This window comes from Chionomys nivalis, chromosome 12, assembly GCF_950005125.1.
Source record: "Chionomys nivalis chromosome 12, mChiNiv1.1, whole genome shotgun sequence".
NCBI classification, from domain to species: Eukaryota; Metazoa; Chordata; class Mammalia; order Rodentia; family Cricetidae; genus Chionomys; species Chionomys nivalis.
The window spans coordinates 28694034-28708395 of record NC_080097.1 but is presented as its reverse complement, the minus strand read 5'-3'; the positions used below and the strand labels follow the sequence as shown (position 1 = coordinate 28708395).

The 14362-nt window shown below is 43.5% G+C and overlaps 1 protein-coding gene across 1 annotated transcript in view; it reads left to right on the top strand.

Moving 5' to 3' along the window:
* Positions 1-13979: 13979 nt before the first annotated feature.
* Positions 13980-14362, top strand: part of Tdrd3 (tudor domain containing 3) — a 137928-nt gene continuing 137545 nt past the window's right edge. The window contains exon 1 of the mRNA XM_057786349.1: positions 13980-14200. Within this exon, the coding sequence (XP_057642332.1) occupies positions 14160-14200 (41 nt within the window). The 5' untranslated portion in view covers positions 13980-14159. The remainder of the gene's footprint in view (positions 14201-14362) is intronic.

Below are 14362 nucleotides of genomic sequence, written 5' to 3'. Positions count from 1 at the left end.
ACTCTATTACTTAATTGGTCACTCTAAGTGCTTAACATGAGTTGAAAAACACATGGTGAAGAATGAAGGGTATTCATATTTTCTTTCACATGGTTTCTTATGAGACACTAGTTCTAACACTAACTCAAGTTAGCTCGAAAGGGATGCTATCAGATTATTTAAAAAGTAGCTAAGTAAGAAATAGCAAGGGCACGTGACAGAGGCTGGAGTTCTTGGGGAGGTCTAAAGAGGAGGCTGAACGTTATGTCAGGTATTAATGGCAAACTTTGAAGAGAATAAATGAGCTGTAAAATACGTGGAGTATGATAATTTTGAGGAAGTTAAGAGACTAGTGGAACTAATCTTGTAAATTTCATTAACTGTGGAAGCTCCAGCAATAATCTACAAGTTTCCTTTGGGCTGTTTTCCACTTCTGTTTGAAAACAGGTTACCCTGTGCAATATATCAGATCATGGCATGATCACAAAAATGCATATGGTCTCTGTCCTAAATAGCTGTAAGGAAAAATTTGGTGATATAAGGACGTCAGAACGTGGCAAAATTTGGTGCTTGAAATGTTCAATGTAAACACAGCGTTGTCTTACTGTGGGGAAGACAAAGAGGCCAATCTACTCTACTACTCACTTCCCCTCGCTTTTATTGAAAATACATTTCTTGGCTTATAGGCCAGAAGCCAGGACCTTAGTTTTCTTTCCCATCTTTCAAGATGCCAGGTGAAAGAGCCAAGAAACCTGCAGCCAAGAAGGCTGGCGGTGACACTGCTGCCACTGGAGTAGCCAAAAATTGTGACCTTAATGTTAAAAAGCCCAAAAAGGGGAAGCCCATTTCAGCCAAAATCTTGTCCTGGTTAGAAGAGTTGGAAGGTACTCCCAATCTGCTACTGTCGGCCTCCTTAGCCTCCTTATTCTTCAGGGAAAGGTAAGTGTGCTATCAGCCTGTTCCGCAGCCCCATGACACAGGACAATCAGATCCGAAGTCCCACAATGCAGGACAATCAAACATGATAGGAAGTCAAGTCAAAGCAGGAACTCAGTTTATTACTGTGAGCATCAGCTTATATAGGTTACGTGACATCGTGTGCTAATGAGAGACAGCCAAGCCCTCCCTCTGGCTGGAGGGGTGTCTACATAGATTTTGCTGTCTCATTCCAACTCGGTTCCCTCAAACTCGAGCCAGGCTTTTCTCTGTTCTGCAGGCCTCAAGGTATAGGCCATGAGATAATTTTGACCCAACATGCTATGGATTCCAGAAAGGCCTTGTCCAGAAAGGAAATGCTCAGCTGCAAAATCCAAAGTTTGAAAGGAAGAAAAAGATCAGACCCACTGTCTCAGTGGGTGGGTGCACCCCTCGTGGTCCTGCCTTCCTTGCTCATGTTCTCCCCTCTTCGACTTTTATTTTTTTTAATTTATTTTTTTTATTGAAAAAAAATTTTCTGCCTCCTCCCCACCTCCCATTTCCCTCCCCCTCCTCCCGCCCCTCTCCCCCTCCCCCCACTCCTCTTCTCCTCCCTCTCCAGCCCCAAGAGCAGTCAGGGTCCCCTGCCCTGTGGAAAGTCCAAGGTCCTCCCCATTCCATCCAGGTCTAGGATGGTGAACATCCAAACTGTCTAGGCTCCCACAAAGCCAGAACATGAAGTAGGATCAAAACCCCGTGCTATTGTCCTTGGCCTCTCATCAGCTCTCATTGTCCGCCATGTTCAGAGAGTCCGGTTTTAATCCCATGCTTTTTCAGTCACAGTCCAGCTGGCCTTGGTGAGACTAGATGGAGAAAAACAAAAAAAAAGACAGTCCTTGTTACTGTCGCACAACCAGTTACTTTGGTCATGTTGATTTAGAGGCCTTGTTTTTTTTGGAGTCCTCCATCCTTCTGGCTCTTACGCTCTTTCTGCCTGCTCATCTGCAGGGCTCCCTGAGCCCAGCAAGGAAGGATTGGATGGAAACCATTGAGTGCTGAGTGTTGCAAGGTATCTCACTCTCTGTGCAATGTCTGGCTATAGGTCTGTGTATTTGTTCCCATCTGCTGAAGGGGAAAGCTTCTCTGATCATGACTGAGCAAGGCATTGACCAAAGAGTATAGCAGACTATCATTAGGACTCATCGCTATGCTGTTACTTCTCTCCCTTTTGTTTTTAGACAGATAGCATTATTTGGTTTTACATTAAGTGCCCAGGCTATTTAGTCTGAGGTTCTAGGTCACCCAAGCAGCGTCAGAGGCCTTGTGGAGTGGTCTGAGATCGGATATTGGTTGGTTACTCCTACACATTTTGTGCCACCATTACCCTAGTATATTTTGCAGGGAGGGCATCATCGTCAATCAGAGGGTGTGTGGCTGGCTTGTTTGTATGCATAACACCTTCCTGCACCAAAAGACACTGGAACATCAAGGGTGAAAGGTGAAGGCTGTGTAGGCTCCAGCTGGATTTCTCCATTTGATGACTTGTGCAGGTGTTATCTTCAGCAACGGAGCCCGGCTGTCAGTTCGGGGCAGCAGTCTGGGTTGTTTGGGAATTCCCATGGGACTCCTATGGCTAACAACTCAATTAGATGTAACCCTATCCTGGTACTGGAAACTTCATTTGGTAACAAGAGATGGCCAGTTGGAACTCTGTCTCCCCCATTATAGAGTAATTTCATTTAGATCACCTTCATCTGTGTATACATTTTAAGAAGCTTCTACTGTGTTAGGTTTCCATACTACCCCCTAAACAGCTCTTAGTTTTAGCGGTTTCTTCCATATTCCCTCCATTTCCCCCTCTTTCCTACTCTCCTCCTGTGATCCTCTCATTCCAGCCATCCTGCATCCTCCACAACCATTATATTTCCCTTCTTAGGGACTTCTATCTATTCCCCTCAGTCCCATATTTTATATCTAACCTCTGCAGTCCCAGTAATCATGACTTTGCTATCAGTAATTTAATAACTAATATCCAAATATAAGCAAATACATATCATATTTGTTTTTCTGTGTCTGGGACACCTCTTTCAGGATGATTTTTTTCTAGTTACACCCATTTACCTGTGAATTTCATGTTTATTTCTTTTTTTCTTATACTGCTGAGTTAACTCTATTGTGTAAATGCACCACATTTTCTTTATCCATTCTTTTGTTAAGGGGCATATATCTTGTTTTTGACTAAATCTCTGTCATAATATTTTAGCAATAAAAATTCAGGATCCAGATACTGAAAGACTGCAAACTCATAAAGGCAGAGAAAGCACCCAGCTGTTCTTTCTCTTCTACTGATATTCCAGAAAGCCCTTCCTCCTATGCCATCTCAAACAAGACTCCACCAACTCAGAGCCCCTTCCTTCTACTTTCTGTGTGTGTCTCTCTCTCCGTCTTCCTGACTCCCTCTTACACTCTATATTTTTTCTTAATAATCCTAAATTCACTTCCTCCCAACTGGTTCCTTGCTCCACCACTTGACCTAAGTTTGGCTTTATTTAATCCTGTTTACAATAAACAGAAAAACTGTGGATTAAAGATATCTGCTAGGGCTGAACCACACCACAACTAGAAACAGTTTTTCATCAGTAAATAGTGCAGTCTTGGGGTTCACATTGTGATCAGATATCTTGCAATGCTTCCCCCTTGTTGTCTAAATAAAAAGGAAAAGTTTTAGAAAGTTAAATGAAAACCAAAAGATAGTGAGATTAGAGGCAATAGAGTATTCCCTATTTGTTTTGTTTTCCTCTGTCCCAGACTAGGTGGCTCTTATGATGTGAAACAGAGATGTTGGATTTTCCTTTGACAGTCTTGCATGGGTTTAGAGAAGAAGAAATCCATGCTTCAACCCCAAAGCCAGCTTTACTTTTTAATTGAATTGGGACCACAGAAAGACAATTTGCCACTTTAAGTCTATAGAGGGCAGCAGAGACAAGCATTTGAGAATTCACCAGGGACTGGCCAACTCTTTGGTGGGAGGAAGAGAGCATCCACCTGGGCTGGTTCTCCAACAGGAAGGTGCTGTCCAGCAGCTGGGCAAGATGGTAGCTGGTGCTCAGGTGGGGCCCTGAGCTAAGATTTCAGGCCAGTCAGCTGGAGGTGGACAATTCAATTGGCCAATTTACTCTTTTTCTTGGGACATTTTCTCTTGACGATCTGTCTTTTTTCTTCAAACGGTTCACTTGCCCAGTAGTCTTTGGATTCCTTCCTCTGGAAGATACAAGCAGAAACCCTACCCCAACTCTAACTCGGGCTGTGGGGGCTCTTTTTTTTTTTTTTTTTTTTGGCAGCTTATATCTTTCCTAGATCAAAATATTTTTTGGCAACAAAAACAAAAACTATCAACTTTCAACTAAAACCTTTTTCTTTTAAAATTTTGAAATTAAATATCCTTTAGTACATTTGGATAAATATATCAATATGCTTTTTCTTTATATACAAGTTTAAGGTTTAAGTGTATTTATCTTTAGATTACAAAGGACATTCACTTTGAATTTTAGCTTGCCTTTTGCAAACAGCTTTTACTTTTAAATCACTGTAATTCTTATGTACCTGCCTCTGCCTCCCGAATGCTGGCATTAAAGGTGTAAACCACTGCCTGGCTATGGATTCCCTATAATAGTTATTCTCATAGGGTTGTCCTGGTTTAATTTGGTTCTCCACTTCCCCTTATTTTTTTTTTTTTTAGTGTTACGGGTAAACTTTCAAAATTTTCTAATGTGTAATCTACCTTTTCTGCTGATTTATTCTGAATTTATTCCCTGGAAAAATTTAATATTCTAGTCTTAACTAAGCACGATGCCTGTTCATACACTTACTTCATTATTTTCAGAACTTTTGTCTGTCTTGCTTGCAAGAGCTACAAAAAATTTGATGTCTTTTCTAAGTTTTGCTAGATTTTGCCATTTCCATTCAACGTCTTCATGACCAGATATCTTTGTCATTTATCAGCCAGCTAATGGTTCTCCATTTTGATAACCATATATATGGCTATACCATTGCACATAAGCCATGAATTGGAGAAAATATAGATTTTTCTTTTGCCTTACTTAGCTGTTTGCCCTACAGCCAACAGTGCTGCTATTACTTCAGGGGATTGTGATGATTGGGTGGTTCCTTCCTCAGTCGTAGCCATTCCATCTCCTGGTCTCTAGGCTGTTGCTTTCCATTAAATTTTCATTTCACCAGTGGTTGATGAGCCATCAGTAAACCATGCAGTAGCCAAATGCTGGGACCCTTCCATTGGTGCCCACTGTCCAACAGATGCCTCTTTTTCGGGAGGTTGGAGCAGTTTAGGGATGTGAATTATAGGTAACTGAGCTGTTTCCACAGGGCAGGAATGTCGAGGACCAGTCTCAATAAAATTACTATATATCAGTTTAGAAGTGTGGGAATTGAAAACAGAAACCACAAGACAGAATGGATAACTTTGATCCTAAAATCGCCTGCATTTCTTTTTATACAGCTTTTATGCCAATGTAAACTGGAGGAGTCAGTAACAAAGACCTTATTAACATGATAGCTTGAGACATTTCATCATCAGTATTTTGTTGCCTAGGTAGCGAGATGTCCCAAGTCACGTACACTTATGTACACTGAATCACGTATGCAGAAAACAGCCTTTCCCCAGGTGACCTCATATTTACTATGGAAGGAGCAGAAGTACATTTTGCTTATCCTGACCACCTGTCAGAATGGCGCCAAGCTATCTTAACTTCAAAAGAGCCAGGCAACCACCTCCTGAGTTAGGAGGTGTTAGTCTCTCAAACTCTTTGACCACTAGACAACGGTGAGAATGGATGGGCATTTTTCAGCTCTCACAATTCCTCCCTTCTTATTAAGTTTAATAAAGCCTGCACTTCTACACAGGAAGGCAGGGCAGACCCTTAGCTACCACATCCTAGTCACTAAGAACTGTAATACCTTCTTTTCTATGGCTAAGTCTGCGGAGGACTCTGCCTTTGAATGAATCCGATCCATCACTGTGAGAGGCACCCTGATGACCTAGGGTGGTTGGCAATGACTGAGTATAGGGCTCTCCATACCTTGTAAAATGTCCAGATTTGTTTCTCAAAAGAAAATGTATTTTCTCTGTATACAGAAAACGATTGCAATAAAAGCCAACAGGCAAATGTTGCCTTTTTGCTTTATGAAGTCCTCAGTTACGAATTCACCAATAACTATGTTCATAGTTTGGGCTTCATCTGGTTCATTGTTAGTCAGGGTTGCACGCATGGAGAAGAGTTTACTGGCAGTCACAAAAGCCTTTCTAGTAACCCTGGAGAGGGTTTTTATAATAATCTGTAACTAGGATATGTGACTTCTCTAGTGTGCACACACACCAATCAGGAGCTGTATCTGAGTTTTGTCCCTGGATGGCGGGATTAAAGTTGTGCACACCACTGCCCTGTTCTCTGTAACTCTAGAATTTAGAAAATAACTAATTTATAGAGAACTGCCTGTCTCTGTGGGGACTGAAAGCATGGGAAGCCACCGCCCTGATCAAATATTTTACTTTAGCTTGAGATCACTCCACCTCTTAGAGATTTAGAAGTTTGAACTATAGTAAACTTCTGAATTTACTTTAAAAAAATTTTAAATCTCTTAACTGTGTTCTTAATACTAAACATCAAAAACATCCTTTTTATTTAAGAAGAAAATATTTAAATGGACAAGCATTTTATAATTAATATAAGCCTCTGTGTGGTAATTTGGGAAGCTGCTGACAGATATTTGGGAACAGGCGGTTGTGTCAGAAAAACTCTGCCTACACGGTAGTCTCTGGTTTCCTAGATAATGCCTGTTGGAGTTAGGGGCTAAGATAAGCAAACAATGAGTAGGGGAAAGGAAATTTAGGAGGGAAAGAACTGTGTGATCCACTGGTAATGGAGGCAAGGGGCAGAGAGGAGTAGGGCCAAGAGGTGGGGACAAGGGGTAGTGAGGGAGGCCTCAGCTCCTGGTCTTCTGCAGAGCAAGGGTAGAGACTTGGAGACTGGCTTTGGAGAAGCTGAGGGAGAGATGAAGATCTACAGTTAGTCCACCTGACTGGGCTGTTTTTACACGTTTCGAAATCGTATGTTGTCATGTTGGTGAGGAGTGGCTCTTTGTATTTAAGGAAAAGTGACTATGGAGAAATTGAAATGCATCCAAAAGATACATTAAGTTGAGATGATTCATTTTATAGGGGAGTACCACTAGATTCTATGATCTAAAATAGAAAACATCTTGATAATACATACTTTTACAAGGAGTGCATCTATTGTACATATCGTTTAGAATCTCTGCTTAGGTGAATGACTCCCTTTCTTGTCTCTTTATCTTACCAGGTGGATATTTGACATGTTTGTATAAATGTTGATTGAACATACAGTGGGCTTCTTATCTACATCACGACATGCATATCACAGAATTCCTGCCCTGAGATTCCTGTTTGGAATCAAGCATTAGTCACATTGGGAGTCAGATGTATAACACATAAACTTAGGAACCAATGATATTTATTTCTCTACCAATAAGAAGCATAAAGAAGAAATGGTATCTGAGGGAACAATAGAGATATATAGACTTCTCCACTTTTTGCCTTGAAATTTGTGTGATGACTTTGAGCTATTCTTTCTAGTGAATACAATCTTTATTAGTTATTTTTTAACTTGGTCTCATTATATAGCTGAATCTGGTCTCAAACTCATAATCCTCTCACCCAGCATCCTGAGTCTTGATAGTACAGGTATGTACCACCACCACACTTGGCCAGTTCCAGTCCTTCTTAAATGTCACCTGCTTTTCTGCTTTGAGGTTTTACGGAACTACCTCTTTTCTTACAAATTTTTATTAAGTTGGGCATTATGAGAAACAAAAGAATCTAGACAATTTTCACTTTATTGTTTTTAATTTGGTATGTCATTCTTATGTTAAGCTGAAATCATCTTCATTTTATTCCCAGTACCACACTCTGGGACCGATGAACCCTTGTATGTGGGGTCTCGCATTTCTGAAGGCCACTATTATATAACTCTTTCATTCTCTTCTCCCTAAGCTTCTTTACATCCTTGTTTCTATCTTGATTATGTTATCAACACAACAGAGTATGCTGTGGAAAATAAAAAAGCACAGCATTATAAAACATCGTGAAATATAACACTGTCGGACATTTTTTGAGCAACATAAAATACACAACTCTGTCAGATGTTTTTTGAGGTATATAAAATACAATAGAAAAATAACAACATAAAACATCTGTATTTGTACTATTCAAGTGATAGTAACTCAATGTATTGTCATAATAGTTTAGTCTTTTTGCTAAAGAAATTTTTTTTTTTTTTGAGATGGTGTTTCGTGTGTAGCTTTGGAGCCTGTCCTGGAATTCACTCTGTAGACCAGGCTGTCCTTGAACTCAGAGATCTTCCTGCCTCTGCCTTCTGAGTACTGGGATTAAAGGCAAGTGCCACCACTACCCAGCTAAGAAAATTCAAGGACAAAACCCAATTATTTTTGTAAAATTCTCTCAGATTTCTTTTAGTTCCCACTCTTACAGAATCAGTCATATTCTGTGCTTTGCATTCCTTCCTATATGTATTTATGCATCTAAACACATAAATATGCATTTATGCTCCAGCCATATTCATGCTTTGTGTCTGGTATGTAGGGACCAATACGTTATGGCGAGTGACGCTACTAGTGCAGACATAGAACATTTCCCTCATCAGAGAGAGTTCTGCTGGAATATGTATACTTATACTATTCATGGGTTATTGTCACATTCACAGACACAAACTGCGTAAGGTAAAATGATCTAATTTAGCTGGATGTGGAGGAAAACGCTGTTGTTCAGAAGGCTAAGGCAAAAGGCACCTGAGTTCACGGAGCACCAAGTTGGGTTTCAGAGAGCGACTCTGTCAGCTACTTCTGCATCGCTGTGATCATGGCACTTGGCCGAAACGACGTAAGGGAGGGAAGTGTTAGAGTTGTTCTGGATCACAGTTTCGGAGGGTTTCGGTTCATCATAATTGGGAAGGTGCAGTGAAGCAGCTGAGACCATGGAGCGTGGAGAGTACTCACAGTAGGACAGACCAGGAACTGTAGAACTCTGAAATAACTCTGAAGCCATTTCTGACAACTCTGAGGCCTCTCAGCAGTACTGTCCTCCCTCCCCTGGGAACCAGGAATGTAACAATTACCCACACACGTACTGAAATACTGGGAACTTTCCGTTTCCCTGAGTCTTTGTGAATGTTCTCCAGAAATTGGGGCACCTCAGCATTACTGGACCCCCCTTCCTGGGAACCAGGACCCTGGTAACCAACCACGTGTGCACTGGAGCTTTGAGGACTTTCCATCCCCTTTGTAGTCTTTCTTCAATAGACCCGGACCCTGGAACTGGGGTGAGACGACCTGCAGGTGTTTCTCCTTGTTTAACCAACCCAGCAACCATCATAGCATTGATCAATTAGACCACTGACCATTGCATGAACTAGTCAAAATAGTTGACAAATGATTTCTGGACTCTCCCTTTTGATTCTGTACCACCCCCTTGCTCGTGTGGCTTTTTCCTTTAAAAGTAGCCTGTACCAGCTATTTGGGGTCTTTCTTGCCTCTCTAATGCTGAAAGACCCTGTCATGACAGAATTAATAAAATCCTTATGCTTTTACAATAGCTGTGGTGTGAGAGATGGTCTCTTGGGGTGACTCCTCCTCGGCGATCGGAATCTAGGGTCCAACAGAATAACATAATCCCAAGGACATGCTTCCAGGGACCTACATTACCTAGGTCATGGCCACCAAATTTTCCAGAACCTCCCCAAATTGTATCAGTGGTGTGGGACTCCAACTAAGTATTCAAAACAGGAGCACACAGGAGATTCAGATTCAAACTGTAACAGAGAGGCTGCCACCTCTCCTCTGGGAAGAGCGATTTTTCCTTAGGTGGCTCTGTACTCTAATAATTTCATATTTAAACCGTTGCTTCTGTTCCTGCTCAGCTATATCCTTCTATCTTTTTCAGTCTAATAACTTTTTACTTCACTGAAATGATAGGGGAATCCAAGTGATTCTGTCCATTTCTTTTGGGGGCATTAATTATATTTTTGATTCCAAATAGATTTAATTCCTTTTTTTAATCTACCAAAACTTTTTTGCTATTCTTAGGAGTTTTTAAATTCAGCTCATTGAATTTAAAATTGATTTTGCTGTGAGCCAATAGTTTGTCTAATTTAAGATAAATTTTATCAAGTCAGCTGTTACCATTTTTCATGACATTAAATTATATTTGGAGAACAACATTTCAATGAAAAATTTTTGATGTTAGTATAATACATTTTGGCCTTTTCTAATTTGGAAATATTTAAAATCTAGAAGAAAGTTCTAAGAAACAAGCCAAGTTGGGGTAGGGTTTTTAACATAGTAGAGGTTTGAGTGAGGGAATTTTCAGGGTCCAGGACCTTGTTGGCTTTTATCTGAGCTCAGGTACATCTAGTAGTCTTATCTAACGATTGGAATGTTGGCCGTCCCTGGGTGGCGTCAGTTTACAGCTTTTCCTGGAACCCTATGCTGCTTGGGCCCCGTGTGTAGTAGCTAGGTTGCCCTGGCTTCCACACCCATCAGGTCCAGTTGACTTCATGCACACCCTTGCAGGCGATAGCATCCCAGTGCATCCCCTAGACATTACTAAATATGTTCACAGGCTGCTGACTCAGCACCCGACTGAGAGCCATGGCCTAGAAGCTTGATTAAGTTAAAATTCAAAGAACGTTGGCAAGATATTTCCTAAACGATGTTTGTCTAATTCAAATGATCACACATTAGACTGAGCTACTCTGATTTCAGCTCAGCACTTCGTCAAGGAACTCATTAACTCCTATTTTTTTTTTTTTTTGTAAAGATAAAGGCACACATTTCCTCTTCTGCTATGTATCGTGATGTGAGAACATGTGAGGATTTTGTTGTTAAGATTCAGGAATTATGCTAGCCTGTCACCTGGCAGAATGCACTCAGGCAGAACTCTGGCCAGCCCAGGGTCCTACAGCTGCTTTGTCACTATGTAGTCTGTATGCAGGTATAAAAGGTCTCTTTAAGAGACAAGCTGGGCCCATCCCCCGTTCTTCTGACGAGGCAAGCAAGTCTCTGCCTCTTTTTCTCTTCTAACCTTTTCCCGTTTATTTCAATTGAACTTTTATACAATGGCTTTTCATATCAGAAAAGCCTCGAAATCAGAGATCCAACTGCCTCTGCCTCCTTAGTGCTGGGATAAAGGAATAGGCTACCACTGCCCGGCTAGGAAAACTGATTTTTCTATCCTCTGTTTTGTATTTATAATCTGGCCTGCTTCTTTAAGAACACTTCAACCCTGTTTCATGCTTTTGAGACAGGGTTTCTTGTAGCCCAGGCTGCCTCAAACTCAGTATGTAGTCAAGAAAGACCTTGCTTGAACCATCATCCTTCTCTTGCCTCCACCTCCAGATTGTTGGGCTGTTGGGGGATATGTTATCACTTTGTGAACACTTAGTTTCCATTTGCATTAATTTAATACAATTAACCTTGGGTCAGGAGGCTGCATCTGCAACTAGTTGACAGAAAGTCATCAGGGCCGTAGAGGGCATCTGGGAGAGAGAGACACATACACAGGAAATAAGGTAGGTTTTGGAGCAGCACCCCTTTTTGTGATTTGGCAAAGGGAAGCATGGGGTCCTCTGTGGATGCCAGCAAAGAGGGTTTGCTAGTTGCTACTCCACCTCTCTGAGCTTACTAGTTTTCACCCACGCCTTTGAATCTTGAGTATTATTTATAAATAGGACAGCAGAGATTTAGTTAAAGCTATCTTTAGCAGCAGTGACAGGACCCGTGTTATTCTTTTTTTAAAGATATAAGGGTGTGTGTGTTGGGGAAGGATGGTCCCATGAGGGGCAGCAGTCCAATGAGGTGGTGGATGATCCAAGGCCTCCCCAGGTCCCGTAGGCCTTGAGTCCCCTGAGGCCCTGGTGGGTCACCTTGGCGGGTGGGAGGCTGTGGAGGGTGAGAGGCAGACAGATACCCCATGCAAAGAGAGTTTGGGTTCAAAACTAGAGAAACCCTGTCTCGAAAAACCAAAAAAAAAAGTTTGGGTATAGATTTTATTTAGTGGGTTATGGAAGGGAAAAGGAAAGGGGGAAGAGGAGAGACAAAAGTGGAAGGGGGGAGAGAGAGAGAGACAGAAAGAGACAGAGAGAGCACAGGTTGGAGGAGATGGGAGATCCACTTGCCTTGGCCAAAGGAAGAGGGAGGTTGGGAGTGGGCAGGGCTTGTCTCTTTTAAAGGGACAGGATACCCAGGTGACAAGTCAGATCAGCAGATCATAACAGACTGTGCTTGCGGTAACAGAATTCTCACCAGGATGCAGACTGAGAGATCAAAATAATTAATTAAGCTAATGTCATCATTTTATTTTTTGATGCTTTCATAGTAACACATTTCTCCAGTAGGAATCATATTCTTGAAACGAATTTATTACTTTGTTGAACATTTAATAACTTAATTCATAAGCACCTGCAATGGTGATTTTGTACTGCATTACAGTGGACATGAGAACAAGTGTAAAGACTTTACTCAATGAGTCTGGTGTTTGGGACATAATTCCACAGTTAACAATTTATACTAATAAAAGAGATATGTTTGGTAAGAGTGTACTTTCTTTAAAAACCAATACAACTGACAATTAATTTGAGCCATTCATTTATCTTTAAAATGTTTTTTTCCTGTCTATGCAGTTTGGCAATACACTTATTACTCATTAATAACATAAAACATTTTATTCCACTACAGGTACTGGGGAATAAGGTAAAGTTATTCCTGATTCTGAACAAGTTTGTACACATCTAAAAACCTATTTAAGAGCAAAGAGTATTTGGAAACAAACATCAGAGCCCCTTTTCTAAAGAAGGCATGGTGACTTCAAAATTGTAGGTCCAGGGAAGACCAGCTAAATTGGGACAACGTGGTTTTGGGGAGAGTTTAGCTATCCTCAGGTACTTATCACCCTTCTTTCCCTAACTATCAAGTTGCTTCCCCAAGCCCTAAGAGCAGCTGCCAATTTTGCAGTCTCTGTCCCAAGTCTGACCGCAGTTGAAGTGACCACCGCGGCGGACGGCAGACCGAGTTTGAGTTCTCAAACAGTCCTTAACCTCCCAGAAACATTGGGAAACAACTTCAAAAAATTTTCTCGTTTTCCTCTGCCATGGCTGCGGAGGCAAAGGACCCTCAAGTCGAGCAAACTTTTCTGAAGCCTTTTAGGCCCGCGCACCATTCCGGCTCCTCTTCTCTCATTGGCCTGCGTGACCACCGCCTGCCCAATCAGGTTTGGAGCCTCTCGGCGCAGCTTGGCAGCGTCACCGCGCATGCCCACTCCGGGACCCGCCGTGCTCCCGGGTCCTCCCGAGTGCCGTAAAGGGCACGGGGTAGGGCGGTACTAACTCGGCTAGATGCTGATGCTAAGGTCGCCGGGCCGCTTGGGGCAGGGCCACGCCCAGCAGGAGGGTGCCAAAAAAAGCAGTCTCGTCACCACCGCCTGGCTTCAAAGCTAACCCTCCCTAAGTGCAGGGATCGGGGTGCCCCGCTCACCCATCCGCCTGCCGGGACTCAGAAGAGGTGCGAGCTGCAGCCCCCTGAGTCTCGGTCGGACCGCCCGGCCAAAGTGCATAAGCGCCGGCCCCGACCAGAACCATCAGCTCTGGTGCAGAATGGGCTGGGCTGCACCGCCCCAAACGTGGCCGCGTTAGCTTCTTCCCCTCGAGGCGCCGCCCGGGCCGCAGGGGTCCGCGTCCCGCCCCCGTGAAGCGCTGCTTCCCAAGCGTGCAACTCACAAAGTGAACCCAGCAGCCCGACAAGCGCGACCGGAGGGGCAGGCAGCCGAGCGCTGTCCCCCGCGGCGCCGCGTCCGATCCCCTCCACCCCCAGACCTCCACTCCCCCACCGGGCCCAGGCCGCGTTTCGCCGCTCGCCACCCGGGCCGGCCCCTGCGGCCGCTCGCAAAACGCGGCGAGCGGAACCCGCACGCGGAAGCGCCCGTCGCACTGAGCATGCCCAGTAGCACAGTCGACCGGAGGAGTTTTTTTTTTTTTTTCTTTTTTTTTTTCTTCTTTTTTCCTCTCTTTCTTCTTCTTTTTCTTTTTCTGGCTCTCCAGTAGGAGGCCTGTCCCCCACCCTCCGCTCAGACCCCGGTCATCCCCGGACCTGAGCAGCTAACCATGGCCGAGGTGCACGGCGCCGCGTTGTCCCAGGCGGGTTGGTAAGTACCGAGTCGCGCCGGCCGCTCGGCCCGTGGGCTCGGGTCCGGGAGAGGGGGGACGCCGGTGGGCGCGGCGGGGAAGGCGGACACCGCCACCCGCCCCCGTCCTCTCGGGAGCCCTCGGGGGCCGGCTCCGCCCCCGGCGCCACGCGGAGCTCGGCG